This window comes from Phyllosticta capitalensis, assembly GCF_038381095.1.
Source record: "Phyllosticta capitalensis strain CBS 128856 chromosome Unknown BKA78scaffold_7, whole genome shotgun sequence".
NCBI lineage: Eukaryota > Fungi > Ascomycota > Dothideomycetes > Botryosphaeriales > Phyllostictaceae > Phyllosticta > Phyllosticta capitalensis.
Genome location: NW_027117445.1, coordinates 1,919,285 through 1,946,380, shown reverse-complemented (window position 1 = coordinate 1,946,380; position 27,096 = coordinate 1,919,285). Strand labels below are relative to the sequence as shown.

The 27,096-nt window shown below is 55.4% G+C and overlaps 14 protein-coding genes across 14 annotated transcripts; 8 read left to right on the top strand and 6 right to left on the bottom strand.

Moving 5' to 3' along the window:
* Positions 1 to 991: 991 nt before the first annotated feature.
* On the top strand, positions 992 to 3,415 carry BKA78DRAFT_354595 (uncharacterized protein; the record flags this gene model as incomplete). The annotated part of the gene is made up of 1 exon (XM_066891759.1): positions 992 to 3,415. The coding sequence occupies one exon, from the start codon at positions 992 to 994 to the stop codon at positions 3,413 to 3,415; it is 2,424 nt and encodes an 807-aa protein (XP_066742969.1).
* Positions 3,416 to 3,610: 195 nt separating this feature from the next.
* BKA78DRAFT_170364 (uncharacterized protein) lies at positions 3,611 to 4,503 on the bottom strand. Its single transcript, XM_066883228.1, has one exon. It carries the CDS (start codon positions 4,423 to 4,425, stop codon positions 3,805 to 3,807), a length of 621 nt encoding a protein of 206 aa, XP_066742968.1. The 5' UTR covers positions 4,426 to 4,503; the 3' UTR covers positions 3,611 to 3,804.
* Positions 4,504 to 4,963: 460 nt separating this feature from the next.
* Positions 4,964 to 6,574, bottom strand: BKA78DRAFT_319553 (uncharacterized protein). The gene has a single exon (XM_066888867.1). The coding sequence runs from the start codon at positions 6,448 to 6,450 to the stop codon at positions 5,422 to 5,424; it is 1,029 nt and encodes a 342-aa protein (XP_066742967.1). The 5' UTR covers positions 6,451 to 6,574; the 3' UTR covers positions 4,964 to 5,421.
* Positions 6,563 to 7,351, bottom strand: BKA78DRAFT_319552 (uncharacterized protein). Its single transcript, XM_066888866.1, has one exon. The coding sequence runs from the start codon at positions 7,327 to 7,329 to the stop codon at positions 6,679 to 6,681; it is 651 nt and encodes a 216-aa protein (XP_066742966.1). The 5' UTR covers positions 7,330 to 7,351; the 3' UTR covers positions 6,563 to 6,678.
* Positions 7,352 to 7,886: 535 nt separating this feature from the next.
* On the bottom strand, positions 7,887 to 9,616 carry BKA78DRAFT_373084 (uncharacterized protein; the record flags this gene model as incomplete). The annotated part of the gene is made up of 2 exons (XM_066892756.1): positions 7,887 to 9,549; positions 9,595 to 9,616. The coding sequence occupies 2 exons, from the start codon at positions 9,614 to 9,616 to the stop codon at positions 8,018 to 8,020; spliced, it is 1,554 nt and encodes a 517-aa protein (XP_066742965.1). The 3' UTR covers positions 7,887 to 8,017.
* A 466-nt stretch (positions 9,617 to 10,082) lies between these two features.
* Positions 10,083 to 10,511, top strand: BKA78DRAFT_319550 (uncharacterized protein). Its single transcript, XM_066888865.1, has one exon. The coding sequence runs from the start codon at positions 10,135 to 10,137 to the stop codon at positions 10,372 to 10,374; it is 240 nt and encodes a 79-aa protein (XP_066742964.1). The 5' UTR covers positions 10,083 to 10,134; the 3' UTR covers positions 10,375 to 10,511.
* Positions 10,083 to 11,015, top strand: BKA78DRAFT_381373 (uncharacterized protein). The gene is made up of 2 exons (XM_066893001.1): positions 10,083 to 10,492; positions 10,541 to 11,015. The coding sequence occupies exons 1-2, from the start codon at positions 10,364 to 10,366 to the stop codon at positions 10,769 to 10,771; spliced, it is 360 nt and encodes a 119-aa protein (XP_066742963.1). The 5' UTR covers positions 10,083 to 10,363; the 3' UTR covers positions 10,772 to 11,015.
* A 542-nt stretch (positions 11,016 to 11,557) lies between these two features.
* BKA78DRAFT_354591 (putative NmrA-like family protein) lies at positions 11,558 to 12,581 on the top strand (the record flags this gene model as incomplete). The annotated part of the gene is made up of 2 exons (XM_066891758.1): positions 11,558 to 11,988; positions 12,047 to 12,581. 2 exons carry the CDS (start codon positions 11,558 to 11,560, stop codon positions 12,579 to 12,581), a joined length of 966 nt encoding a protein of 321 aa, XP_066742962.1.
* Positions 12,582 to 12,595: 14 nt separating this feature from the next.
* BKA78DRAFT_381371 (Alb1-domain-containing protein) lies at positions 12,596 to 13,783 on the bottom strand (the record flags this gene model as incomplete). Its single annotated transcript, XM_066893000.1, has 2 exons — positions 12,596 to 13,419; positions 13,702 to 13,783. 2 exons carry the CDS (start codon positions 13,781 to 13,783, stop codon positions 12,926 to 12,928), a joined length of 576 nt encoding a protein of 191 aa, XP_066742961.1. The 3' UTR covers positions 12,596 to 12,925.
* A 51-nt stretch (positions 13,784 to 13,834) lies between these two features.
* On the top strand, positions 13,835 to 16,639 carry BKA78DRAFT_354589 (uncharacterized protein; the record flags this gene model as incomplete). Its single annotated transcript, XM_066891757.1, has 2 exons — positions 13,835 to 14,272; positions 14,318 to 16,639. 2 exons carry the CDS (start codon positions 13,835 to 13,837, stop codon positions 16,637 to 16,639), a joined length of 2,760 nt encoding a protein of 919 aa, XP_066742960.1.
* A 159-nt stretch (positions 16,640 to 16,798) lies between these two features.
* On the top strand, positions 16,799 to 17,044 carry BKA78DRAFT_319544 (uncharacterized protein; the record flags this gene model as incomplete). Its single annotated transcript, XM_066888864.1, has 1 exon — positions 16,799 to 17,044. A coding segment is annotated over one exon (213 nt), but the record flags the coding sequence as incomplete, so codon positions are not given.
* A 57-nt stretch (positions 17,045 to 17,101) lies between these two features.
* Positions 17,102 to 19,496, bottom strand: BKA78DRAFT_381369 (uncharacterized protein). The gene is made up of 3 exons (XM_066892999.1): positions 19,260 to 19,496; positions 18,065 to 19,210; positions 17,102 to 18,018 (listed from the first exon to the last, which is right to left on the bottom strand). The coding sequence occupies exons 1-3, from the start codon at positions 19,396 to 19,398 to the stop codon at positions 17,381 to 17,383; spliced, it is 1,923 nt and encodes a 640-aa protein (XP_066742958.1). The 5' UTR covers positions 19,399 to 19,496; the 3' UTR covers positions 17,102 to 17,380.
* Positions 19,497 to 19,778: 282 nt separating this feature from the next.
* On the top strand, positions 19,779 to 21,706 carry BKA78DRAFT_253097 (armadillo-type protein; the record flags this gene model as incomplete). The annotated part of the gene is made up of 3 exons (XM_066884788.1): positions 19,779 to 20,015; positions 20,245 to 20,754; positions 20,801 to 21,706. 3 exons carry the CDS (start codon positions 19,779 to 19,781, stop codon positions 21,704 to 21,706), a joined length of 1,653 nt encoding a protein of 550 aa, XP_066742957.1.
* A 978-nt stretch (positions 21,707 to 22,684) lies between these two features.
* On the top strand, positions 22,685 to 25,342 carry BKA78DRAFT_254125 (microtubule associated protein-domain-containing protein; the record flags this gene model as incomplete). Its single annotated transcript, XM_066884873.1, has 6 exons — positions 22,685 to 22,795; positions 22,843 to 22,895; positions 22,948 to 23,162; positions 23,206 to 23,847; positions 23,892 to 24,840; positions 24,892 to 25,342. 6 exons carry the CDS (start codon positions 22,685 to 22,687, stop codon positions 25,340 to 25,342), a joined length of 2,421 nt encoding a protein of 806 aa, XP_066742956.1.
* Between the last annotated feature and the right edge of the window lie 1,754 nt (positions 25,343 to 27,096).

The window sequence follows — 27,096 nt, the reverse complement described above, 5'->3', positions numbered from 1 at the left end:
CCCTAGCCACCCAGCCCACCACTCAAATCCTTGAGCATCGCCGGGCTCAATTGCCAGATCGACTTGGCGCGCAAATTTAACGTTGGTGGGACTTGGACGAGCTTAATCCTCCATGAAGTCGAGGATGGTGGCAGCATGACCCTGCTCTGGAGGCTGTCCATAATCGTCGGTGAGGTAGTTTGCATAGATGACTGGTTGGCAGTCTTCTTTGGCACGCGACTGGCGCCACTCGGCGTCGTACTTGACGAGTACCTGCTTTGCCGTGGGCCTGGCTCAAGTCGGCGACTTCATCACCCTGGCAACCGTTCCATCCAAAAGCCTCTTGACCATCTCGGGATGCATGGAGCAAAAAACATCCAAGGCGAACCTGGAAAACGGGACCAGATCACGGCCGACCCATTGCACCTTGTCCGCTTCAACCTTGGCCACCAAGTCGTCGAAGTAGGTCGTGTATTCCTTCATGTAAGGCACTGAGACTTCGTCTCCAGCGAGCTCCCAGTCTTCGGCGCGAATGAGAGGCGGCATCCTGGCGACGGTATTTGGAGGTTTGAATCGGTGGCTGAATTCCGGTTGACTGTGGAATGGGTCGGCTGTGGATGTTGCGGGATTCAGTAGTGGGTGGCTCGGTGGTTGGTTGAGTGGTGACTCTGATTCCGCACGGAGGACTTGGTCAGCTCTGAATCCAAGCGCCCGAAGCGCTTGAATTCTCCCTGCGCTACGGCTGCTTGGACTTTGCTGCTTTCCTCTGGTCGCTCGGCAATCATCTTACCACATTTGGTAGATTCACGCGCCTCTTCCGCACGCCCGAACCCTTCAACCAAGACATTCACTTCCCGCCCACGGTCACCACACCGTCCTGAAGCCAAGCCCAACGGCATCCACCACGCCGTCCTGAAGCCAACATCCTCCCATCCGCGCCCCTTACCATCGACCCATGACACCCCGACACTCTCGTCTGCTTCTCAACTCCCGTTGAGAGACATCCACCAAAATGCCCCCGAAGATCCATATCACCGCGGAAACCTTCAACCCCGAAGACTACACGAAAAGCCACAGCCAGGATGAGCGAGCCATGGCCGAGCACAAGAATGAGGACGAAGTGGACGTCGCCGATGACAAGAAAGAGGGCGAGCACCCAGACTTCTGGGTGCCCGAGGGCAAAAATGCACGTTGGCCGGAGATTACAGAAAAGATGAAGCGACAGAACCACCATCTGGAGCTTTACTCGGAGAGCTTCATCCTGCTTCTCGAACAAGTGTGGAAGGAGGAAAAGGGTCGTGGCGACGCGTCGCAGTACGAAGTTTTCATGCGCCAGGGCCTCAACATTCTGTGCGCCATGACCCCCGAAATGGCCGTGTCCATCATTACAGGTGCCATACCCACGCGCCAGGACGATGCGAATTGGCCAGACGCGTCAAGATGGCTCACACTGACCGAAGATGAGTGGATCAACCACATGAGCAGCCAAGGCGGGGTCCAGTACCAACCGACGATATATGGTCAGTACCTGGTGGAAAGACAGACTGGCAAAGGCATGACGGAGAAACATCTAAGAAGCCTCATCAGCTACCTGCGCAAATACGCGCAGTGCAAGCCAGAGGATGCAGACTTTGCCAAGAGGATAGATACCGCTGTCAATGAGGAGCGCGACGAATTCGACTGGGACAATGGAGAGAGGCGATTTCTTCCATCCGGCGAATCTCAAGCACAGTACATCCAGACATTGAAAACGTTCTGCGAGAGCGTGGAAGATCGTCTTTCAGACCCTCCAAACGACAAGCGCCGCCCTCGAGCCATCGTGGACATCGGTTACACCGACAACACCGCGCGTCGATTTCTGGAGCATGCTAATTTCAACAATAGCAACTTTCTGATGAACCTCGTCGAATCCATCTGCTGGGTATTCATGCCCAAATACCAATTTTCGCGGTATGTGCTGTGCAAGATCTTCCACTACGAACAAGCCGCGGTCGCCGAGATTCTTTTGACTCGCCTGGCAAGTGGCATGGTGGATTCGGGCTACGGACTGAGCCATCATCCGCCCGGCAAAAACAACTTCAGTGCTGGATTAATCCCAGCGGCCTCGTACACGTCTTACGTCACCAAGGTGTGGGACTGCACTCCGTTCGAAGAGGAACGCAAGCGACAGCGTGAGCTGTACAATCGCTGGGCCCAGGCTCGCGATGACGAAATGGAGAAAAAGTTGAAGGATGCCAGGGAAAAGCTCGCCGCACTCAACGAGGAGCAGAAGCCGATCCAGGAAGAGGTCCTTAGCATATTGGATGGCACACATCCCCTGGCCCAAGAAGTTTCCGAAATGATCGACGAGCTGGAGAGACTTCAGGTGGACGATCCCGAGCTCGACGACTCCGATGTTGACGATGACGAGCGTCGTCAGATCGAGGAGGAGCAGCTTGCCATGTGGACTCAAGACATGGACCAGGACAATTCCCGTGGCGACATGGATCAGGATGATTCCGACGGCTCGGTCCCCTTTCCGTTTGACAAGAGGGTTTACCCCGACAATCAGAGGCCTGCCAAGCTGCCTGTGAGGGAGGCTCTTACCGGAGAGCCCATGCAAGTAGACGAACCAAGCCGTCGCCGTGCTGTCGGTAGGAAGACTGAATCCGAGGCCGCCAAGCTGGAGCGCGAGAAGGTGGAGCAACTGCAACACGCCTTGTGGGCTGAGGACGTTATGCGTGAGGAGCGTGCGGAGCAAGCAGGATTTCAAAGCGCACAGCGTCGCGTGCTCCTGGATCCTCAACTCGGTACGCAGATCGACGACGACTCCAATTGGCGAATGCATGGTGTTTCTGGTGGAGGATTGGGAGCTGCGAATCGAACAGAGCCACGCGCGTACATCGGGAGCTCCGATGAAGAAATTGAAGACGAGGTTGCCTCTCCACCACAGCAACAGCAGCGTCAGCGCCGCGCGTATATCGGCGACTCCGATGATGATGGACCTGACGTCGAGCGCATCCCGCCGCCTCAGCAACAGCCTCAAGGCCAGGATCCTCCTGCGTCCACCTTCGATTCCGAGTTCATGTCTACTGCCAACAACCCCGACGCATTCAGACCCGAGAACCCCTGGCAGCCAAGCCGCCAGCAGCAACACGCATTTGGTCTTGGACAGCAGCCACCGCAGCAGCACGCATATGGTCTCGGACCGCAGCCGCCGCAGCAGCAGCATGCCGCATATGCCCCGTCACGCAACAATCCGCCTCGTCGCGATGGAGTGGGCAGTGGTGCTCGGACTGAGCCTGACCCCTCGCGCAGTTACTTTCGTCCAGGTCGTCGGGCTGAAGGTAATTTCAGAGGTCCCAGCTTTGCAAACCCTGACAAGAAATCCGACGAATCGCGTGGAGGACAGGGAGGAGGCGGCGGAGGGGGATCAGGAGGACGCGGTCCGGCGTAGACTCGGTTGGACGGAAGCGGAAAGGCCGAGACGTGCTTTTCGTTAGTGGTCAGTCAATCGGAGACATTTGATTTTGTGTCGTCTTTGAGATCAAAGAGGAGAAAATGTACGTAGCTCTCGATACATCCTGCTCGAATCAAACTTTACAGTCACTGTTTACGAGATTTTAGGCAGAAAAAAGACTGAATCTCATGAGGATCCATTGTGCAACATGTAATCCGTCGTTTACAGATTCCTTCGAATGAACGCTGCGTTGGGGAAGATTGAAAGTCATCCTAGTATGAACATTGTCGAGCCCGAGATGAAACGCGCCGATCAAGCAGAGTCGTGTTTCCAGAAGCTAATGTGATTGGAAAAGGAGGCGGGTAGCCAAGTCGCTCTTCGCGTTCCTAGACAATGACAAATTGCCTAATCGAGGCAGGATCACTTTCCCAAAGCTCAACGCTGCTCACATCTAGGCCATGCAAGTAGCAGTCTCCATGCAGCGTTGAGCTTCCCTTCTCTTCAGCATCACGCACGATAAATGGGTAGTCCTGGCCGGGGAAGAGCACAATCTGATCTCCTTCTTGGGCTATTGGTCCCGCCAGCCCCATCGACCCTTTTTCCGTAATGAAGAATCGGCGCCCGTAAACGACGCGCTCTACACGACTTGAATAATCTTGCCTGTGAAATCGGCTGTCCCAGCGGCATAAGTCCATCAGGTGTGTATAGTACTCGACATCTTCGAAGTAACTCGGCTCCTTGGTCCCGAGCAGTCCTGTACCGCATGAGCGATACCAAATGGCTGCTTGTTTGCGGTCGAGTGGCAAAAATGATTCGAAAGGGTCAAAGGCCACTATTGTGGTCAGGAAAGCGTCAGACACAGCGTCCATGAAGAATCTCTTCTCATCAAGACTTGCAGCTTGTGTCTCCCATTCCAACATGACGCGGCGAAATGCAGGCGTTCCGACTGCATACTCTGTGCTGATGAACATCTCAGAGCCAATTTCTTTAATGGAATCGACTACCATGCCTTTGATGAGCAGTTGGCGGCCGTTCACAGCTAAACTTGCTGCTTTCTTGTTTAAGCGCTCGACGAAGTGTGAATCCTTTCGCGGCAGAGTTCCTGCTAAAGTCATGGAGTTAAAGTCTGGAACCCAAGATGGAAGGCCTGGCAAAGTGTCTCGGACACTATAATCATGGATCAACCTGATGTTTCCTGTCCACTGAATGACAGCTGAGGCAAATTGCGTGAAAACTTCCTGTAACGTAAGATTGTAGTGAACGCGCATTAGGCCAGGCGGAAACAGACCCAAGATGCCGCAGATTCGGTCTTTGGGATCCGTTGATCGACAAGAACGGCTGTAATTAGGGAGACGGACATATTCACCTGACCCCGGTAATCGCAACCAGTTCAACTCCTCGATGCGATCCCAAGAATCCCAGCCGTGCAGGGGATGGAATCCAAGACCACCAAGTCCCCGGGGGAAGAAATGGTCCCAATCCGCTGTATCTGGACCACATTTGATGAACGCGCATTTGCTAAGCGCTAATTCCTGGATGACCCACGTCCGGAAGAACCATTCTCGTTGACAGAGCCGGTCGAAAGCTGCCTTAGCGCGAGCATTCATTTTGTACACACTAACCTCATCTTGGAAACAATACTGCGAGTCCTCTGCATGTTCACCTAACCATATAACGACGCCTCTTGCATGCCGGTATATGTCGCCCATGATTTCGACTTGCCGGCTCCGCTCGCCAAAGTTATCCTGGTCGATGCAGATCGCGTCAATCCAGAGGTTCTGGGGTCCAGAGGTATTCCGGAGCCTCTTCAGTGCGTCGTGTAGATTTTCAAATATGCGTAAAGTTTTTCCGTTGACTGAAATGTATTTTGAGGCTGATTTAGTGCCCCAAACGTATGACAGGGTCTTGTAAAAGGGCAGTTCAGCCAGGTCGACTTCAGTAACAAGGCATTCGATCAATGCGTCGAACTCTTCGGACGGCTGCAGTGTCAAGATACGGATCGCCTATTTGTATGGTCCTGTCAGAGGGCTATGCTTGAATTCTACCTCATTCGGCCTAGGAGTTGGGGCTGCTCGAGGAGGCTGCTGATGGGCCACTCCAGTCGTCAAGTCTGTTCTGGCCTGCTGTTGTATTTCTGTCACATCGCATGAATCATTCGAAGCCAGGCCAGACTCGGAAGTTGCCGAGTACAGGCTGATCGGCTGTCGACTGATTTCCTCGTCAATTTTAGACCTCAGCTTCCGCTCAGAGTTTGCACGCCACGCTTTTCGGAGATCTATAGCGTGCGATGGGGGCATATGACGTTCTAGTTGCCGGAGCGTAGGCCAGACAGACATTATATGTTGTGGCTCGATGCGCTGTGAATTGAGTGCACGCTGAAATTTCGTCCAGGCATCTTCTGTTTGCTCTCGCATCGGGTCAGCGCCGGCCTGGAGAAGGAAAGAGATGGCTTGTGTGGAGGCCGGCCTGCTACACTCTCGATGATTGCAGAAATCCAGTTCACAGATAGATAAGATGCACGCCATCTGCAAGAGCGTTTCGCCGATTTCTTGTGTCTCGTCATGCCAGATCTTGTTAATGTCAGACACGTACCGCGAGACTAGAAAGCGAAACATGTCAAAATGATCATGTGAGAGAGCCAACTTGCATAGCTTGCGTGGGCTCACACTCGCCAGTGCATCACCAAACTTCTCAATCAGTTGCAACAGCACTGTTTGATCCCCGGCTTCGACAGCTTGCCTTTGCATCCTGCCGAGGTAGATTGTGCGGTCATGCCCCAGGAGCGCGATCGTAGTCTCGGAGCTCGTAGCATGGGCAGCGGTTGACATACGATAATCGAGTTTAAGCAGACGCTTGACGATGGCAGCTTGGCCCGTCCGAATGGCTGTCTCCAGCAACGTCAGGCACTCTTCCGCGTCAGCCTGAAAGTTGAGCAGGATGTCTATCGTCTCACGGATAGCATCACGCTCTGAGTCAGTTTTAGGCCTGATTTTGAGGTTGCCACACATTCTGTATCCCTCCACGGGAACCATGCCGAGTGCGGTCAGAATGTGGCCGTCGCAATCAGAGTCTTCGCAAGTGGAATGGCCCTTCAGGACAGGATCGGCACCCAAGCTTAAAAGAAGGCGAATAATCTCAGCTTGTGCACCCGCGGCCGCGGCATGTAGTGAACTGGCAAAGTATCTTTGGGTCGGTCCATCTGATCGACCAGGCGTGTGTATCGACACGCCAAAGCGCTTCAGCTACCGGACGCGTTAGTCCTAGCCTGAAAGCAGAGCAATTTGTGCGAGCTCACGTACCACCCACTCGACCCACAATCTTTCCCCTTGATAACAGGCAGCGTGAAGTGAAGCGACTAATCCCCGGTCGTCATGACCGCAGGACACGCCCATTCTGTTCAAATCGGCAGCGATTCGACCGTATTTGCGACCCAATCTCCATTCAGAAAGAGTTACAAGGCCGCGATCGTGACCCGATCTCCATTCAGCAGAAGTGTCAAGACCGTCGCGGGACATGGCGTCCAGGGTCACCTGGAAGAGATTCTGAGACACCTGGATTTGGGAAGTATTACAATCATACCAAAGACTCTTTGGCCTGGTTGTAGTAAGAGGGGCCGGATAGACGGTTGACGTATCTGCACCAGCTTTAATGAGGAGTTGAAAGAGCTCGTGATCGCCGTAAAAACACGCGTAGAATAGAGCCGTTTTGTCAACTTGGTCGGTCCCGTTGATACGAGCCCCGCTGCGTAAGACACACGATATCGTTGTGTAGAGCTTGTCGTGTCTCATCCGTTTGTATTGATGAAGATGAAGAAAGGCCCGGATCGTGGTTGGCACAATGTCGGCCTCGTTGTCCAATGATTTTCCCAAAATAGCCACAAGTGCAGCTTTTTTGCAGAGAAACGCCATCATATCGAGGAATCGCGTTTTGTCCTGCAAATCGGCATCGACATTCAAACTTTCCTTGGCCTTCAAAACGGCCCCCAGAACGAGGCGCAGCGACTTGATGAAAGCGGCGCAGAAATGAGGACTTTGTGCCCCAGAATGAAAACACTCAGTCAAAATGGTCTTCTCCCACTCTGACATGCTGCGTTGCTGATGCAGGATTGACGCGCAAAGAATGAATAGCTTCCTTCCAGGTGCAACGAAGGCATCGCTGGTCAGATCATGATGTGGAAGCTTGGGATCGAGCAAAGACATTTTGAATTGAAAGTTAAGCACTCGGACTGATTGTGCAGCTGAGAGAAGATGCAATAAGGATAGCTTCAAGGCTGGAGCTGAACTCACTTAAGGCTGTAGCCTGGAGCTGTACAACAACGTCGGACCGAAGAATAGTCCGGCTGAGGTGAGGTGAGACAGCGTACGAGTTACAGTGGTAGTACAGACAGCATAGGATGAGGGGCTCGTTACCGCAATCTGAAGGCTTTGTCAACGTGTCTCGCATGACTATGGAGAATAACAAAGCTGGTACTGATTCCAGAGTACCTGCAAGTCCGCAAGGCTTGCGCCCCAAGCCTACTCTGTCCTCACGTCGTGGCCGTCACCTTCGCCTTGACCCTCCTCGTCCTTCAATGCAGCGTCGACTTGATCAAGTTCCTCACTAATATCCAAGTCCTCCTCCGTCAAGAGTCTGGGAACGGGGGGGCAAAGAGCGATTTCCAGTAGTGTCAAGATAGAGCCTCATGAAGGCTACGCTCAATGGGTTGTCTGCGTCGACGAAGTCTTCCGGCCTTGGGCGGTGGGCAGCGTCATCAGGGAGGGAGTCGGGCGATTCTTGCGGGGCTTCCTGATCCTCTGGAAGATCGAAAAAAGCAGCATCTGGGTGAATTTTGCGCGACTCATCGGCCTGTGCAATCCGGAGAGTCGTCACCTGCATCCGAAGTCCTTGAATCTGAGTATCCAGACGCTCCAAAAGCTCCTCCTCTTCCACCACCATGGTTGCCAGACTTTCGACAAGTCCGTGACTTTCAGGAATTCTGTGCTCCAGTCTCTTTTCATCTTCGCAAGTGTTCTTCAGATTCTTGACCTCTGCCTGGATGTTGGGCTCGAATGCAGTCTTGTCGAGGACAAACTGAGCGTGAAACACCCAGTCTGCGTCCACCAAGTCATTTGCGTCCTTGTTGACGTCACGGGTCACGGGAAAGTTGAAGCTGTAGCCCATGGACGCGCTGTCGAAGATGAGCTTCGCAGCCACCGCCTCTGCCGCTCCAAGGAGGAAGCAGACGGTGAATCCTTGGAGGTAGAATTCGCCGTCAAAGAGATAGCTGCACGTTGCGGCCATGACGGACATGGCGACGCGACTCTGGGCAAGGTGTTCCTCCATCTTCGACCTGCCATTTTTGGCGTACCCAAAATACCGGAGAGGAGACTTCAAGGGCACATCCATTTGGGATGAAGGAATTTTCTTCAATCGTAATTCTAGCAAGCAACAAAGCATGGAGAATTTGTGCTTCTTTATGTAAGACACCTCGTTCTTGTCATTGCCAGTCTGCATGGCCAATCGGCGCATGTACGGCTTGTAGTCCTCCGGCATTTCTGGCGTCTTGCCTGAACGTGGCGCAACGCGGTCAAGCTTTCCCGCAAGTTCATCCGCATCAGCTCCCCGCTCAATGTATTTGCACATTAAAGCACAAGCCTGGAGCAATTGCTTTGGCGTGGGAGACTCGCCGCGGCTGTTGGCGAGGATGATGGTGTACATGGAGGGGTGGAGGTTGTTCTTTCTGTGTTGAAAATCCACCTGCTCGCGGAGGGTGGACTGAGGATCGCTCTGATAATAGACCTTGGCCAGGTTGCCAAAAATGACTTCGTTCAGGATGGTACGATGAGTGGTGGCGATTGTCGGGATGGCTAGACTCAACCACTCATTGAGCGTGGTCCACTTGTAGCCTTTCAGCAGTTCTTCGCGACAAATCGGTGCATCGAGATCCGAGTCTTCCCACTCCGGCACGGGGACAAGGACAAGTTCAGCGACCTGCTTGCTGCTGGCCGGGGCCTCGTCGTCGGGGTCGTCGCAGTCGGTGATGTTGTCCGGCTCTGGTTCCTCATCGATTGTCTCTATCAACCTGATTTCGACATTTCTTATGTCATCCGGGCAAAGGCTTCCTAGAAGGACAGTCTTGATGTCTCGCTGGGCTTGAGATTGTGAGCAACGGCAAACGGTGCGGCGTGTTTACTTACCATTTCCCTGTGAAGACGACATGATCGAGGACCTCGGAGAGGGTGCAGACACAGCAGCAGCAGCCAGACGGGGGACAGAAAATTCTGTCGGAGAGCAGAAGCGCCGAACGCTGAAAGAGGTTGGGTTGGCCTTGGAAGTGTGGTGAGAGGGCGGCGTGGAAGTGACTGTTGTGGATTTTGAGGGCCAAGTCTTGCAAGTCGCCTGAAGTTGAGCAAGCCTCGCAGGTAACTTGAAGTTGAAAGCTCCCGCCTGTCGACCGTCTGGCTCGTGATAACCACGCAAAAATGGGCGGGTGGTAATGGACAACTGGAAATTCCATGCACGTCGGCGTGGACACGTGCAGGTTCGCCGACACGGAAGCAAACGGCGGGCAGACTCCTCGAGATTCTTCTTTTGTGTGTGCAGCAATCAGCCTTCGAATTCCTGAGGCAGAACTAGGCAGACGAGGACGGGAGCATTCGACTCGAAGTGACTTACGAGACTTGATTCCCTCTAAACCCACAACAGCCGCCTTCACGCTTTTTTGCCTGCCACCACCCATGACTGCGTCTCTCCGCCCTCGCCGCCGTCTCCTAAGGTTTCTGGCTTGTCGTCGTCTGTCGCTTCTCGCCTCTTCTTCATCCACCAGCCGCTACTCCTCGCACGCGTCATTCGACGTCTTCAATCACCCGTCGCTTCTCGCACGCGCCATCCTCCCTCGTGTCGTTTCCGCAGCGAGTCCTCACCTGCGGCCGAACCACACCATCGTGTCTCTCGCCGTCTCTCGGCATGGAATATGACATCGCTGCGCTCCGCCAAGGACTGGAGCCTGGTAATCCGGTATCAGAACAGCGCTTCAACAACGCATTGGACATTACTGAGAAGCTCCATCAAGAGCTCAAGGAGAAGGACGATGAAGTCTAAAGTTATCGTCAAGAGCTCAAAGAGAAAGACAACTATATCAAGAAGCTAAAGTACGAGATCTCAGACAAGGACCAGGGAAATATTCTTCTGGACATGCTGATCGCAGGCAAAAATACGGAATTTCGAATCAGGCGCATGTACGACGAGCTTGAGCAAAAAGACCAGGAGATCCGGCGCAAGGACGAGGAACTGAAGCGCAGAACAGACAAGCTCAAGCTCCGCGACACCTCTCTGAAGCAGAAAAAGGCCCTCCTCAATCAAAAAGACAAGTAAATCATACGCCAAGGCAACAGGATTGCGGAATTGGGCATAGAAGTCATGGATAAAGACAGACAATTGCGCGTCCTGGAAGAGAGGGTAGCGCACATGGAAGAGGCGATGGTGGAAACGGATGAGGAGGAATCTACCAATGAGTCTGACGAGCAGGATGAGGATGAGAACAATGGATAACCAGCCAACGATACAAGCGACTAGACCCGAGAGTGGGAACAAGAACGAGAAGCCCAAAGGCAGAGATGCAGCTCAAAAGGGGCAAGCTTGGCGGAGAAAAACAGATACTCGAATGAAGGATAAGCAATGACACGATCGTACTGACGCCGTGAGAATATGAAGAGGATATCCAGAACCACAAGCACCAGGAAGACTTACAATAGAGCATACACATAAGCCCTGTAGACTTTGAGCAACAAGGCGGCAAGGCTTCCCCTTCCGGCTAGCTATCCGCCATGGATGCAACGCTTGCTGACCAAACAAACCCCACGACACTCCAATGCTACACCTCCCCGCAAAGGAGAATATTTTGGACAAAACCCGCTCGCAAAAGAGCTGCCTATGGATTAGTCCCAGAGATGAAGCCCGCACAGCAGCAGCGGCTTGCAACGCTGCTGACGAACCGGACGGACGAAATGGATGCCGTGGTTCTTGTCAGCAGGAGAGGGCCATGAGATTTCAGCAGTCAGTGGGAGACGGGTGTCGTAAATAAATGGGAGCGAAAGAGCCGGGCAAACGATGGAAGGTGCAGAGTTCTCCAGCACTTCACTACCCACGAAGCATCACGACATGTCGACGCACCCAAGCTACCTCATCACAGGCGCAACGGGCGGCCTGGGGCGCGAAATTCTATCCACGCTGCTCGGCAGCTCCATCCCTCCCTCCAGCATAACGGCAACGTCGACGCGCGCCGGCGCCGGCGCCAGCATGACGGCCCTCGGCGTGCGCTTCGCGGTGCTCGACTACGACGAGCCGGCCTCGCTCGCCGCCGCGTTTGAAGGCGTCGACCGCCTCTTTTTCGTCAGCACCAACACGTTCGACAACGACAGGCGCGCGCGCCAGCATCGCAACGTGGTCGACGCGGCGGAGCGGGCGCGGGTGGGCTGGGTCGTGTATTCGAGCCTGGCGATTGGAGGGGTGGGCGTGGATGGCGCTGCCGAAGAGGCGGACGACGTGATGTTGATGGGGGCGCACCTGGAGACGGAGAGGCTGTTGAAGGCGTGAGTATGACCTGCTTCGGTGTTTTGCGTTGTCGACCCGCGCTGATGGCTCCCACAGCTCCAAGCTCAACTGGACCGCCGTCCGCGAAGGCATCTACACCGAAGCCTTCCCCGTCTTCCTGAATTGGTATCCGACCAATGCCGCACAGACGCTGCTCCTCCCCAGCGACGGCGCGGCCGCATTTGCGCTGCGCTCGGAGCTCGGCGAGGCCAACGCGAGATTGCTCATGCGCGGCCCAGGAGGTTTCGAGAACAAGGTCGTCGCGCTGACGGGACCGCGCGCTGTTCGCTTGTCCGAGATTGTTGACGTTGTCAATGAGACGACGGGGCGGCAGGTGCGGGTCGAGTATGTCGATGATGAGCAGTATGTCAGGCGCAATGTGGCGAACGATGAGGGGGGAAAGGGTGAGTCGTTTTTCAGGAATTGGGTCACGCTGTTCCGTGCGTTTAGGGATGGAAAGATGGCTGGAGTGAGTCTGTTGATGGAGGAGCTACTGGAGAGGAGACCAAAAGACGCCTTGGAGGGGGTTAGGGGGTTGTTGGAGGAGAATCAGGACTACACCTGGCACCAAAATTATGCAAAGAAGGGATGAGATGGAAAATTGATGGAGTCTGAAAGAATCGTGGCCTAGTAGGCTACCTATCACATCTACCGTCAGTTAATATTTAGATAACTCTTCTTTGGATGCCGTCTATTTTCTGTCCCGCCCTAGCTACTCAAGCTGAATGTCGTCGCTCTTGCGTGGGTATCGTCCTTGCGCCGGGTCTTTTGGCACAGTTGCCGTGTCGTCATGACGGGGTGGCACAAGCTTCCGGCCGCGAGCCGTACGGCGTGGCGCTAGTTTTTCAGACCTGCGGAGGTCGTCAGGTTTGCGCCAATCCTTCGTCCTGGTTGCGCGCACATTTGCGGATGGTAAAAGATTCGGTGTTTCTCGCTTCATTCGACGTCCAAGTCGCTGTCATCTTCTGGGACATTTTGTTGCGGGCGTTGGGCGACGGCAGCAATTGTGGCGGCGTTGACTGCAGCGAGGCTTTCGCGGGGACCGTTGGATTGCGGCTCCATGTCGACGTCGTCGTTGGCGTTGTCCAGCGCTGCAAACGGATTCGCGACCTTCTTGTCGCCATTGAGCGATTCCCAGTCCTTTCTCCGGTCCTGTACCCTCTTCCCTCTCTTCTTGCTCTCCTCGACCTTTTTCTCGTGCTTGTCCATGTTGGCGTCGGCCTTTTCCACGGCGCGCTCCTGGCGCATGCGCTGGTGGTGCGTCAAGCGCTTTTGCTTTTGCTTCTTGGAGATGCCGGCATTCTGGGCGGCGAGGACCGAGGCGGTGACTTTGGGCTTGGAGGGCTTGATGGTCGAGGCGTCTTCGAGGATCAGAGACTTGTCGACGGGCTCTTCGGCGCGGCGGGCGGCGCGCGAGTGCTTCGAAATTTCTGGGAGGTGTTAGTACGGTGGCGTGGAGAAGAGGGTTGAACTTGCCTTGCTTCTTTGCCTTTGCAGCCTTGGCCATTGTTGTTATTGTGGTAGAAGAATGTGGTGTTGAAGAATTATTGTTGTCGATAAGATCAGCAGCGCAGCGGAAACGACTCGCGGGCCGTGCGGGCGTTGGGGTAATCTCCAAGGATGCTGCGACATTGCCTAACATAGCACCCAGGCACAGTTTCTGGCTCGGCTCCCTTCTTCTACATCATCTTCCATTCTTCTGCTCTCTCAACCTCTCGCCAGGTCAACTTCTCCATGCGGCACCAGCCCGTCTTCCAAGCCGCCACCCACAAACTCCAACACCATCGCTGCCATCCTGGCTGATTCCATCCGCATTCCCTCGGGGTTACCCAAAACCCTTCCACAATGACCTCCCGCCCTCCATCTTTCGACTCATTCACCGTCGAATCCCAACCGCAAACGACGCCGCTCTATGCGTCCTTCGTTCTGATCATCCTGGGGCTCGTCGCGCTCCATCGTATACTTGCGCACTACGACATCTCCTTGCGCTCCATCGCCGAGAACCTTTGGAACATTTTTGTCCACATCATGCCAGCTCCGCTCGTCTTTGCGCTGGGCCAACCGTCGTTCAGCCTCGGCGAAGATGACGGTAGCGCGAGCACATTCGCTGCCAAAAATGAGGTTTTGCGCAAGCTGTTTGGGCTGGACGGTTTTGGAATGCTCAAGGCCATCTCTGGCGATAGGACTTTGTGGACATATGGGACAATGATCAACAGCAAGGACGCTGTTCCCCCAGGTCTGGGCAACTGGGACAACTCTTGCTACCAAAACAGCGTCATACAGGTACTTTACATTGTTCATTTTTGAGAAAGAAAGCTAACAGAGCAGGGTCTCGCGTCCCTCCCATGCCTCCAGCGCTTCCTCTTGCAAGGCATGACCTCTTTCGATGGTCTGGCCAGCGATTCCACAAATGGCGCTCTGCTGGACACGGTTCAGAAGTTGAACAACCCGGAATACCACGGCCGACACCTCTGGACCCCCGTAAAGCTCAAAAACATGAGCAGTTGGCAACAACAGGACGCGCAAGAATACTTCTCCAAGGTCTTGGACGAGATTGACAGGGAGATTCTGCGCGCATCCAGGCAATCTCGCAATGTTGCCGGACTCGAAGACGCTCCCTTGACCGAGGAAAAGGCCGTTGCGGATCCGGTTCGCAGGCCAAACTACTCAGCCTTTCCCGAGAACCTGCGGAACCCGCTCGAGGGACTTTTGGCTCAGCGCGTTGGCTGCATGAATTGTGGCCACACAGAAGGACTATCCATGATTCCATTCAATTGCCTGACGGTCCCGCTGCAAAAGGACTGGGGTTACGGCTGCGACATTCGCGACTGCCTCAACGAGTACACCAAACTTGAGCCCATCGAGGGCGTCGAATGCGCCAGTTGCACTCTGCTCAAGGCCGAAGAAAACTTGAAGAATCTCTTGGAGAATGCAGGTGAGCCAGGCTCGCCGGGCATGGAAAAGGTCAAAGAAACCTCGATCCAACGTCTGCAAGCCGTGCAACATGCCTTGGGCGACGAGGACTTTTCGGACAATACCGTTCTGAAAAAATGCCACATCCCGCGCAAGAATTGGGTGCAGAGCACAAAGTCAAGGCAGGCCGTGATTGGACGTCCACCCAAGGCGCTTGTGATCCATGTCAATCGCAGCGTGTTTGACGAAATGACCGGGGTCCAACGAAAGAATTACGCCCACGTCAGCTTTCCTGAGATTTTGGACCTCGGACCGTGGTCACTTGGCTCGGGCGAGCAGCCCGCATACCTCAAGGAACTGAATGGACACTCGGAGATATGGTCAACAAATCCCTCAGAGTCCATGATTAGCTCCAACTACTTGTTTGAAGAGCCAAAGCTGCCTTATCAGCTGCGAGCCGTCGTTAGCCATTACGGAAGGCATGAAAACGGTCACTACGTCTGCTACCGAAAACACCCCTTTAACACACCAGATTTTGAGAAAAAGTCGGGGGAGGAGGACGATGAGCAGCAAGAGTCCTGGTGGCGTCAGAGTGACGAAGATGTCTCAAGAGTATCCAAGGACGACGTGCTTGCGCAAGGCGGTGTGTTTATGCTCTTCTACGAGGCCCTACCTCCACCACCACCGAAGCCCGCTCCACCGGGAGAGCTTACTAGGCGTAGCTCCAACTCCACAATTCGAGCAGTGGCATCTACGCAGTCACCAGTCGGCCTCTACTCGACTGTAGAAGAAGGAGAGGATGAAGAGTCTGAAGACGAAGAGGTGTGGGAACGATGGGCGGAGCCGCGAAGAGCAGAGTCTCATCTATCTCCCGGAGTAGCTGCAGGTATTAACTCGAACACTTCTACCCCCGAAGTGTCGGAGTTGGACTATGGCGCTGGACTCTCCTCTTCTGCCGAGCTGCCATCACCGCATACCTCGCATTCCTCGCGGTCTGCTAGCCCCAACTCGCAGCCTTCTGAGCACGACCCCAGCCTCGAAGACACGGTAGTTTTCGAACAAAATAAAGCCCTCGACGACGAGGACATCGCCCAAGAGAACCGTGAAGACTCCCCGAAGAAGCACAGGCGAGACCGCAACTCGACCATTTCCGTCGGCTCCAGCAACCGTGCTCCAACACCGCTCTCGCCCATCTCCAATCCGCCCATGTCGCCGCAACGGACGCCGATCGCGCCCTATGCCTTCCAAGCGCCATTTTCCTTCAACGAGCACCCAGCGTCGCCGCAAGACAACCCGCTCTTCGACGGCCTCAACCCCAACTCGCCCATCGCTCAGCACGGCGTCAACCTCGACCCGGCCATGCGCCGCGTGATTGAAGAGACGATCCAGCAGGAAGAGGGCGGCGCGCGCTGGTCCACCAGCCGCTCCGAGTACGCGCCCAGCACCGTCGGCGGCACCGAGAGCGAGTACACGCCCAGCTCGGCCAGCGTCGCCGACAGCGACGTGTCGGACGCCGGGGAGCCGGATCACCGCAGTGGCTTCGGCAGCAGCAGCGTTGGCGGTGACAGTCCCCGTAAGGAAAGAGACAGCGTCGACCAGCAGCGCCCGCAGAGCCGCACTAGCAACCAGAGCCAAGGCCTCGCCATGCGCACGGCGGGCGCGGCAAAGGGTGAGCACCAGGGCGGCGAGGGCAGCAAGATGGGCCTCGAGGGTCTTAGAATGGTCACAGCGACGTAGGAGTAGCCTGCGAGGTGGTTGGTCGTCGCGTGCTGGCCCCTTTTTGTTTTTTGATCCACGCCATTCGGAAGCGCGCGGTGGGTGTGGTTGCGGCGGCGGCGGCGGCATCTTGATCCCATTGATATCCATCCATCCATCCAGATTGGCATAGCGAAGGCGTTTTTTTTTTTTTTTTTTTTGCTCTCTGCTGCTTTCCTTTTACTTTTTTTTTTTTTTCGTGCGCGGTATAGCTACCTCCAGGCATTTTAACATGGCGTTTGTTTGTTTTTGTCGTTGTCCTGTGGCAGTCGTGTCCTGTATCAATCACTCCATGTACTGGTGCTTTACTTGTGTTTTTTGCCATGTGGCAAGTCGAGTGCACGATGTGGTCGGTAGAGTCGACCTGGCACAATGAACAAAGGCTGCCGTCTCTGCTCGTGTCTCGTTTCGTGACCTGGATTTTCTCAAGTCTTTCGTACGTCCGTGTGAAACTGGTTGTCATTGCATGTACAACGGAGCTGTAGTCGCTCTGTCCCGAGCTTGCTATCTGCTCCTCGAAAAACACCACCGATTTCCGCGAGTCCGTCCCACCAAAACTCCTAAACGCAAACCATCCCGTCACCACCGTCGCCCCCTCCGAACGCCAAAGCTCAACCGACGCCAATGTCCAACGGCCAGCCAAAACAAAGAAACAGCTGGCTAGCCTCCCTCGACCGACCAACCAACTATCCACCCAAGACGGCGAGATTCGAACAACCGCACTCATTCTTTGATGGTGGTCCCAAACATGCGAAACATGCGATGAAAGCCCAGACCGGTGGTGTCGGCCCCGTCCCACGGCACCTCGACGCCGTACTGCTTGACGAGGCACTCGAACGGCATGGCCTGATGGGCCTCGTCGGCCGTCTTGCTGGCCTTGACCTCCTCCAGGTTGCCCCACAGCGCCCACAGCTTGTTGCTTAGTGCGTTCAGGGTTGCGCCGTCGCGCCGCAGGTCCGTGGGGTCCAGCTTCAGCAGGTACTCGGCGTCCTTGTCGGCAACCAGCAAGGGGATGCGCACGTTTTCCTTGCCGTTTTGCGGCTGCGTGGTGGCGTCTTCGATTAGCAGGTAGAAGGCCCATTCCCAGCGCGGCGGGCTGGCAGTGAGACCTGTGTGCACGCCGCCGGTGGTGCTCTGCGTGTCGCCGGCGGGCATGTTGTTGTAGGACGGGTCGCTGAGCGAGCGCGAAAAGTCTCGCAGGTCGGGCGGGTGGAAGTCGACGACGCGGACTTGGGTGCGGAATTTGGCGTTGATGAAGGGAAGGCGGAAGTCGACGCCCCTCGGCGTTTTGTAGTTGTAGTGCGCGTTGTCGATTATGTCGGCGAGACGTGTTGGAGAGGCCTCAGTGCGCTCGGTAACGACTGCTGGTTGTCAGATGCGCAAGTGTAGGTCGAGCAAATGGCTTACCATAGAGGTTGCATCCTCCCTGAGGAGCATCGGAGTCACTCTTCTCGGCGTCTTGCTCTCTTCGAGCCTGCAGCCTTTCCTTCTGTGCTCTCCTCTTTTCGGCCCTCTTCTTGCTCTTGGATTTCTTTTGTTCTCCATCGCCCTGTTCACTTTCCGGTCTCTGAAATTGTGCCCAGTACTTCCTTTTCCGGTTCTCGAGCTCCACCATGCGCGCGTCTGGCTGATTCGGCTTGATGACATCAGAACGGTTTGGAAAACGGCGATCTTGGTGCATCACCCCTTCCAACTTTGATTGCTTAGGGTCCTCCTTGATGCGGACATTTTTCAAGTGCACAATGTCACCCTGGCGGACGGTGCGCATTAAATGTGCCGCATGCGGCTCGAAAAGCATGACCAGCATTGTGTGTTGACCCCATGGCCCACTCCAGTTCTTGTCGAGGGTGGAATCGAGGTGACCAAATATATCACCCTCTCTTCCATTCTGTTCTGGCTGTCTGTCGTAGGAAAAGAATCGGGGGTTCTCTGTATAGTCCGTGACGTATATCTCGCATCTGTCATAAGAGCTTTGGAATATCTTGCGGACTTCCACGACCAGATCATGGAATTTGTTGTTTTGAGTGCAGTCTTTCAACAGTCGGAACCTGCCCGTCGAGGAGACGATTGGGGCAACATATGCCGGTGCGTGGGAGGGGGCTTGATGTATGATGCGTCGGCTGTCCTCGTTTGTTTCGACGTCTGTAGTTTGCTGACCACGAGACGACTTCATCGCATTATGCAGAGTGATGACATAGACTTGCTCCTCAGCACTCGGCGGTCTGGCATCACTTGTCGATTTGTGCGGCAGTTTCTGGGTTCCACTGGCGTAGGCGTCATTGAAATGGTTGTCTGGAATCTTGTCTCCAGGAACGATGATGCAGTCCGAAGATCGGTTTGACAATGCCAATAAATCATTCCTGAAATATGCCATTTTTACGTTTCGTAGTATCATGACGTCCCCGACATTCTCAATGCCCGGCTGCATTGGTGGTGGGCCCGATGTGCCATCAGATGGGTCGATTGCTGGGAAGAACCATTTGACTTTTAAAGCATCATGGACTTCAGTTGATGGCACTGACATGTCGCACGCGTACCAAGTCATTTGCATATCTGTGGCTTGTTAACCAAATCGAGTCGAGGGTTAGGTCACTGATCTTACCTGTTCCGCGGCTTTGAGCTGCTGGCATGAAATCCACAACTTTCGCAATGACATTGATTTGCTGGCGGAGAGGTGCCTTGAGTGCAGCTTTGACAGTGAGATAGCCTTTTGGCGGATCTCCAGAAGTAGGCAGAGGCATTGCTGCGGGTGCTGAGAAAATGTTAGAAAAGCATGAAGCGGTGGAAACGCGCAGAGTCGTCGTTGTCGAAGCGTCTCGAAAATGCAAATTGGTTGGTGTTGAGACGCGTCGGGACATGGCCGGACGCGCACGAGGTGTCGTGACCGGGGAGCATCCAGAGGGCGGCTGAGTCAGCGGCGCTAGGCAAAAAACGGCGCCCAATCCATCCTCGCGCAGGGCTGCTGCTGCCCGCATTATTTTCCGCCCGCATCACCATCTCTCTCATCCTGCCCTCACCTCCCACTGCCCTACCTGGTGCAGCACGCGAACCACCACCTGCATCCTCCATCTCCCGTCCACCTCGACTACCACCTCTCACCTCCAGCGAGCAGTCCGCCGCCATGGCCGAACGCTACATCCCCGAGCATCGTCGCACGACGTTCAAGGCCAAGAACACCTTCAAGCCCGACGAGCTTCGTCGCCGCCGCGAGGAGCAGCAGGTCGAGATCCGCAAGGCCAAGAGGGAGGAAAACCTTGCAAAGCGCCGTGGCATTGCCTCTCGCGATGGCGCCGGTCCTGGCGCCTCTCTGGGCGCTGCTCCCGACAGCGACGATGAGGCTGGTACCATTGAGTCTCAGGTAAGTTCTTCAGCTGCACGCTCCACCAAGATCATGGCTGCGTGGCGTTGGCTCGCTCTCGACTCGTCCACAACACCACTGCCTCTGTTTGTTTTGGCAAATACGCCGCCGTACTGCCGCTCAGCGATTGCCGAGCGAACTGGCCATCCCTTATCCTTATCGACTTCTTGCACGAGCCACGCCAAGCACCATGATTTTCTGACGATGCGCATCTTGCTAACGTTTGCAGCTCAACGAGGACCTCCCTCAGATGGTAAAGGGCGTCTTCTCCGAACAGATTGACGAGCAGATCCACGCCACCACCAAGTTCCGCAAGCTCCTCTCCAAGGAGCGCAACCCGCCCATCGAGCGCGTCATCGAGACCGGAGTCGTTGGCAGATTCGTCGAGTTCCTTCGCTCTCCCCACACTCTGGTCCAGTTCGAGGCTGCCTGGGCCCTCACCAACATTGCCTCTGGCTCTGCCCAGCAGACCCAGGTCGTCATCGAGGCCGGCGCCGTGCCCATCTTTGTCGAGCTCCTCAGCAGCCACGAGCCCGATGTCAGAGAACAGGCCGTTTGGGCCCTGGGCAACATTGCTGGCGACAGCCCGGCATGCCGTGACTTTGTTCTGCAGGCCGGCGCTCTGCGCCCTCTGCTCAACCTGCTCGGTGACAGCCGTAAGCTGAGCATGCTCCGCAACGCCACCTGGACCCTGAGCAACTTTTGCCGTGGCAAGACTCCTCAGCCTGACTGGCAGACTGTGAGTACCCGTTTGCATTGCCCGAGGCTTGACTGACGTTTTTTAGATTGCTCCCGCTCTTCCCGTGCTCGCCAAGCTCATTTACTCGCTTGACGACGAGGTCCTCATCGATGCCTGCTGGGCCATTTCTTACCTGTCTGACGGTTCCAACGACAAGATCCAAGCCGTCATTGAGGCCGGAATCCCCCGCCGTCTTGTAGAGCTCCTCATGCACGCGTCGACCTCGGTCCAGACTCCTGCCCTGCGCTCCGTCGGCAACATTGTCACCGGTGACGACATTCAGACTCAGGTCATTATCAACTGCGGCGCGCTCCCCGCCCTGCTTTCTCTGTTGAGCTCCACCAAGGACGGCATCCGCAAGGAGGCTTGCTGGACCATTTCCAACATTACTGCCGGCAACCCGACCCAGATCCAGGCCGTGATTGACGCCAACATCATTCCCCCTCTGATCCACCTCCTCTCCAACGGCGACTTCAAGACCCGCAAGGAGGCCTGCTGGGCCATCTCCAACGCCACCTCGGGTGGCCTGCAGAAGCCTGACCAGATCCGCTACCTCGTTGCACAGGGCTGCATCAAGCCTCTGTGCGAGCTGCTCGCGTGCCCCGACAACAAGATCATCCAGGTCGCCTTGGACGGTTTGGAGAATGTGCTCAAGGTTGGCGAGATGGACAAGGAGGCCAGCGCGGACGCCGAGCCCATCAACCGCTTCGCCTTGTACATTGAGGAGTGCGGCGGCATGGAGAAGATTCACGACTGCCAGAACAACGCCAACGAGGAGATTTACATGAAGGCGTACAACATTATCGAAAAGTACTTTTCGGACGAGGAGGACGCTGGCGACATGAACGAGCTTGCTCCCCAGCAAGGCCAGGACGGCACGTTTGGCTTTGGCGCCCAGGCGCAGCAGCAAAACTTCAACTTCGCCAACGGCGGCGAGTCGATGGACATGTGAGGTGGACAATCAAATTGCTCTACGCATCATGAAAAAATTTAGGTCGTCCCAATCTCGTGGTCGAGACTGGTTCGACGCCAACCATGAGGTCAGCCAAGGCTGTCCTTGTTCTGTCACTGGAGCGTCATATCGAAGGCACGTGTCGATTGGAAATGAAGAATCCAAAGCTTCACCTTGCCAGCTGTCGCGCCATGGCCTCTCACCCCCACCCCTTTCTCACACTCCCCGCACTCCCAAGCCTCAGCCAGTCATCCCCTTTGTCATGACCGCCATGAGCCCCCAAAGATTCACCGTCATGTAACTTTCCCTTTGCGTGTCACGCTGTTTAGTGACGTCATATCCCCGGCGTTCTGATTGCTTTCGATCTTGGTTGCGCTCTTTCATTAGGGAAGGGTCTCCTCTCGGTGGCTGTTTACCGATAGACAATAAGCAGGAATGACGGACATGGATAAAAATTGATCAAGGCACGAATGGCAGTGAAGATGTGGTGATATTTTGGTGCTACGACGAGGCAGGCCCGGTGCATGATGCGGCTGCCGTGTGACTGTCTGTTGCGAGGCCGATCAAAAGCAGAGGACCAATGAAGGTGTAGAAGCGTCGTACTCGAAGATGGGATGTGGGTCGAAATGTTTCAGCGGGACGTGAGGGCGAGCGGCGTGTTGCTCGGGCGACGGAAGCGAGTCTGTAAACACTGGCCGAGGCGACGACGTGCACCAATCTGAAGTACAGCAGCGTACCCGCACATCGCTGGCTCCACCACTTGAACGTTTCGACAATTCTCTACATCATTGCGCTCACCACTGCTGCCCGCCGCGCATTCGCGACTCGACAACAGTCCTCCCTTTGCCAACCAACCGCCATCGCTTCGCGACGCACCTCGACATCCCCGACCGACCCCGCATTCCACAACCTCATTCGCGCGACGCTTGGGACATTTCATGAGAGATTGCTGAGAGCCTGTCGGCTAGACGGCGAGTGATGGACACGAGCTATCTTGCGCAGCAGGTCACCACCATCATTGGCCAGCTGCACGGCCTGTTTGATGACATTGGTGTTTCCAACCACGACCGCGACGCGCGCGAAGCAGAGGTTTGTAGCTGCATGCGCTCGAAAATTGGTATGCTGACGCGCCGCAGCTGTTTTCAGCCCTTTCCGAAACCCTGCACAATCAGCTCAAGCTCGTAACCTCGTATGTTGGCCCACGTATGACGGCAGCCGGAATCGCATTGACTGTGGGACAGGGAAAAGCAAGAAGCTGAGGAGGAATGCCGCCGCCTGATCAAAACCATTCGCCAACTCCAAGCCTCGCTCGAAGGCAAGAGCTCGCGCGAAAGCTTCGACCCCGAAGACAGCGACATCAAAATCACCTACCCGCTCAACCGCTGTCTGCAAACGCTCAAGGAGCGACACAAGGCCATTGCAAAGGCCCACCGCGAGCGATTTGAACAAGTCAAGAGTAAGACTGTCGTCTGAATGGAGAATGTCGCTGACGTGCGCAGAACTTGCTCAAGCACTCGAGTCGTATGCGTCGCATCTCGAACCCTCTTTTTTGCAAATCCGCCTTCCTCCCACCTCCCCCAATGCCAAGATACCCCCCACTTTCGACGTCTCTCCTACCTACATCGAGGCGCTGGATCAAGAGTTCTCCCGAGTCTACGAGGAATACACGCGCCGTGTTGCCGTGGTTCAGGCCATTGCGCAGGAGATTATCCAGCTTTGGGCCGAGCTCGGCACTCCCCAAGCGCAAACAGAGAGCAGCATTCTCGAATTTTCGCGCGATGCCCCGGAGCAGCTTGGCCTGCACAGTGACGACCTCGAGCGTCTGCGCTCCCGAAAGGATAAGCTCCTGGAAGAGAAGCGTGGAAGGGAGCGCCGCTTGAGTGAGTTGAGAAAGAATATTGAAGGATTGTGGGATCGCTTGGGAGTTGAAGAGCCGGATCGCAAGGCCTTTTTGGCAAACAACCGGGGTTGCGGACTGAGGACAATCAACCAGTACGAAGACGAGTTGTCCAGGTTGAATGAGCTCAAGCGCCAAAACCTCCATCTTTTTGTCGAGGATGCCCGGGACAGGCTGCAGCAGCTGTGGGACAGCCTTTACTTTTGCGAAGAAGAGATGCTCGATTTTACGCCCGCATTCTCAGGTATGTCATTTCCAGACTTTGCCTATCAAGCTAACACCACCCAGATGTCTTTAGCGACGCTCTCCTCTCTGCCCATGAAGCCGAGATTGAGCGCCTGGAAGCTCTCAGAGAACAACGTGCTCCCGTACTCTCCTTGCTTGACAAACACCGTTCCTTGGTCAACGAAAGAGATGAACTCAATGCCGCCAGCCAGGATGCATCTCGTTTGATGGCACGCGGTCAAAAGGGCGAGAGGCGTGATCCTGGAAAACTGCTGAGGGAGGAAAAGATGAGGAAGAGAATCGCAAAGGAGCTGCCCAAGGTGGAAGCCGAGTTGAAGCAGGTTCTTGAAAACTGGGAGGACGAGTACGGCAGGCCGTTCTTGGTCCACGGAGAGAGATATCTCGACGAGATTGAGGCAGCGTCCCACAAGGCACCGGCAAGATCAAAAACCCCAGGCGCCACGTCCACCACTCAAAGACCGACCCTGCACAAGCAGAGCAAGTCTGCAAGCGGCCTCAACGAGCGCACTGGCACCATTTCTCGCGCAGGAAGCGCAAGAAGCGTCCAAGGCCCGCCGTCGAGATCCAAGACTCCAGTTTCCAACTTTTCCCAAAGCACCGCCAACTGGGGCAGCAGCAGAGCAGACTACAGTGGAATGAGTAGCATATCGCGCGCCCACAATCCGTTTGCACAATCCACCAGCAGTATGCGCGGCGGCAGTCCGACAAAGGCAACCAACAACCGCGCCCCTTTGCGCAACATGCGCGACGGGAACAACACCATTGACCGCCGCCATCACCCAGTCAAAGAGACGGAAACAATTCGCGGCAACCCCAATCGCCCGCAAAGCCACACAATGGGACCGCCTCGCGCCCCCCCTCCCAAGATGAAGGACCTCTTTTCGACTCCTGGCCCGGACTCGGAGAATCTCAGTCAGCTCGAACGGTCGTCGAGTATTGTGCGCTCCATGGCGCCCGAGGACCCTTACGACGATTCGAGTCGCTCATATCTGTCGTTTATGCGCCCTGATTCGGCCATGAGCCGCAGCACATTCAACACCAGCACCCTCAGCGTCAACCACCACCCGATGGCGCCGCCCCCGCTGCGCAGTGAGCGCGAGCACAACCCCCACCACTTTGAACGGGAAGCCTCGCGCTCCAGCGACACGTCGTCGACGCTCCACACGGGCGCCTCGGAAAACTGGGAGACGTACAGCGACGTGTCGTCCGAGGCAGCCCCCGAGCCAGATGCCAGCGAGGCCTACTACGCCAAGCTGCGCGGCAACGGCTTTGGGACCATCAAGGCGGTCGGTGGCGGCCACGTCGAGGCGCCCCCGCCGCTCGCATACGTGCGTGGTCCCAAGAAGACGTACGGCGGCATCAGGGCTGGCGGTGCTGCCGAGACGGAGACGCTGTACGAGGACCCCGACGGCCGTCTGGTTGGCATGGTCAAGGGCAGCGTCAGCGACGCCGGCTGGACGGACGCTGATGGTGACGAGGGCTCGGTGTTTTGAGATGGAAAAAGTTGTTGGATTTGGATCCTCATTTTTACTGGGTCGGAGTAGGGAGTTGTTGGGTTGCGAGTGCGTGGTGCAAATGGGCTCACTGGCTGCTGCTTCTGCTGCTTTCTGCCTTGCCTTTGCGACGTCGTTATGATTGACGGATTGATGGACTGCTGGTGCTTTTTCCTCGTTTTTATTCTTTTCTTTTCTTCCATGTTGGCTATCCATCTTCTGGTGGACGTCTCTTTTACTCCACGTGCCCCCTTTCTTTTCTTCTTCACATCTCCCATCTCCTCGCCTGCTTCGTCTCTTGGACGCACTCTGCCGTTTCCTCTTTTCCTGTCTAGACCGCCGCCTGCCCGCCGCAGTCAGTCTTGTTCACTTGCCTTGCCTCTGTCCACATATCTTATCTACATGCCAGCGAGACTGTCCTCACAAACAACCGCTTTCCTTTCCCACCCCGTACCACTAAAAGTCCCCTTTCTCCTTGTCTTGTTCGTTTCTCCGTCCGTAGTCTGTAGTCCGACTGGCCGCTGGCCGCTGCTTGCGTCCATGGCCTCGCAGCTCGACTTGGAGTTGTCGCTGCCTGCCGCTGCCGACCAGTCGATGCAACTACTCACTCGGCTCTTGTAATCTTCGGTATCGATACCCGTCCTTTTTGTCTTGTTTTTCTTTCACTTCTTTCCCTTCTTTTCTTCCCTTTTCTCTCCTCCCCTCTCGCCTGGTTTTCTCTTCTTCTTTTCGGTTGATTGAGGCATGCATGCATGTTGGTTCTGTGGTATGGGTATGGGTATGTGTGTGGGTATGTAGGAAAAGAGACGAGGACGAGCATGAAGACGAGCATGAGAGTTGCAATGGGTGGTTTGGTTTGCGGGAAAGCCAACGCTCTGCCACTGTTGGATGGGATGGGATGGGATAGGGGCGGGCTGTTATGTGTGTGTGTGTTGTGTTGCCACTTTTGTAATAATTCCACGCCTCCTACGCCTATCTGAATTGCGTTTGTTTGTGTCTGTGTTATGGCTGCGTGTGTATGAGATATGAGTTTAGTCGAATGGAATGAACGACGTTTTCTCTGTCTTTTTTCTTTTTGTAGACCGCGTGGGTGGATGTGTGCTTGCCCTTCTTAAAAGGTTTGTGAGTTGTCCTGACTCCTGACACCTGCATGGATGGACGTGTGTATTCTCTTTCTACTTCATCTACTTCATCTACTTCTACTGCTGCTGCTGCTACATACCCACGCCCACGTGCCCGCTTGGCTTGGCCGGCGTGTACACAAGACGAGACAAGACGAGACAAGACGAGACGAGATTCCCGAGCGGCATACAACAGGCATGTAGGCACAGTACCTAGACATGTAGTCTTGTGCTGACTGGGCTGCGCTGCGCTGCGCTGCATTCACGCTCTTGCTGAGGTGAGGTGGTGTACTTTGGCATTATTCCTGCCTATTTCTACTCTTTGCTTCCCCGTCTCGATGTGTGTTTGTCTCGGGGAAGTAAGTGAGTTGTGCGCTTCACGGCGCAACTACACGTAGCCAGTCAGCCAGCCGCATAGACGGGCGACTCGTCACGCCCGTCCGTCGGCCTACTACGTACCTACCTTGCCTACCTTACATTACTGACCTGACCTGACCTGCCTGCGTGCCCATGCGCCTTGCGGCGTCTCGTCTCGTCTCGTCTGGCTCGCGTCGCGAAACAAACGGGAAACGAGCGGCGGCGGAGACTGCCGACTGTCGCCTGTTCGTTCGTTCGCTCAGCGCGCTGCCTGCT

Coding starts and splice junctions, on each gene's coding strand:
- BKA78DRAFT_381369 (XM_066892999.1), bottom strand. CDS start 19,398: ATGCCTCTGCCTACTTCTGGAGATCCGCCAAAAGGCTATCTCACTGTC. Junction 19,211..19,259: donor AGCTCAAAGCCGCGGAACAG/GTAAGATCAGTG, acceptor AACAAGCCACAG/ATATGCAAATGACTTGGTAC. Junction 18,019..18,064: donor GGGAGGATGCAACCTCTATG/GTAAGCCATTTG, acceptor GACAACCAGCAG/TCGTTACCGAGCGCACTGAG.
- BKA78DRAFT_319552 (XM_066888866.1), bottom strand. CDS start 7,329: ATGATGGCGTTTCTCTGCAAAAAAGCTGCACTTGTGGCTATTTTGGGA.
- BKA78DRAFT_319553 (XM_066888867.1), bottom strand. CDS start 6,450: ATGGTTCCCGTGGAGGGATACAGAATGTGTGGCAACCTCAAAATCAGG.
- BKA78DRAFT_170364 (XM_066883228.1), bottom strand. CDS start 4,425: ATGGTAGTCGATTCCATTAAAGAAATTGGCTCTGAGATGTTCATCAGC.
- BKA78DRAFT_381373 (XM_066893001.1), top strand. CDS start 10,364: ATGGAATATGACATCGCTGCGCTCCGCCAAGGACTGGAGCCTGGTAAT. Junction 10,493..10,540: donor TCAAGGAGAAGGACGATGAA/GTCTAAAGTTAT, acceptor AACTATATCAAG/AAGCTAAAGTACGAGATCTC.
- BKA78DRAFT_319550 (XM_066888865.1), top strand. CDS start 10,135: ATGACTGCGTCTCTCCGCCCTCGCCGCCGTCTCCTAAGGTTTCTGGCT.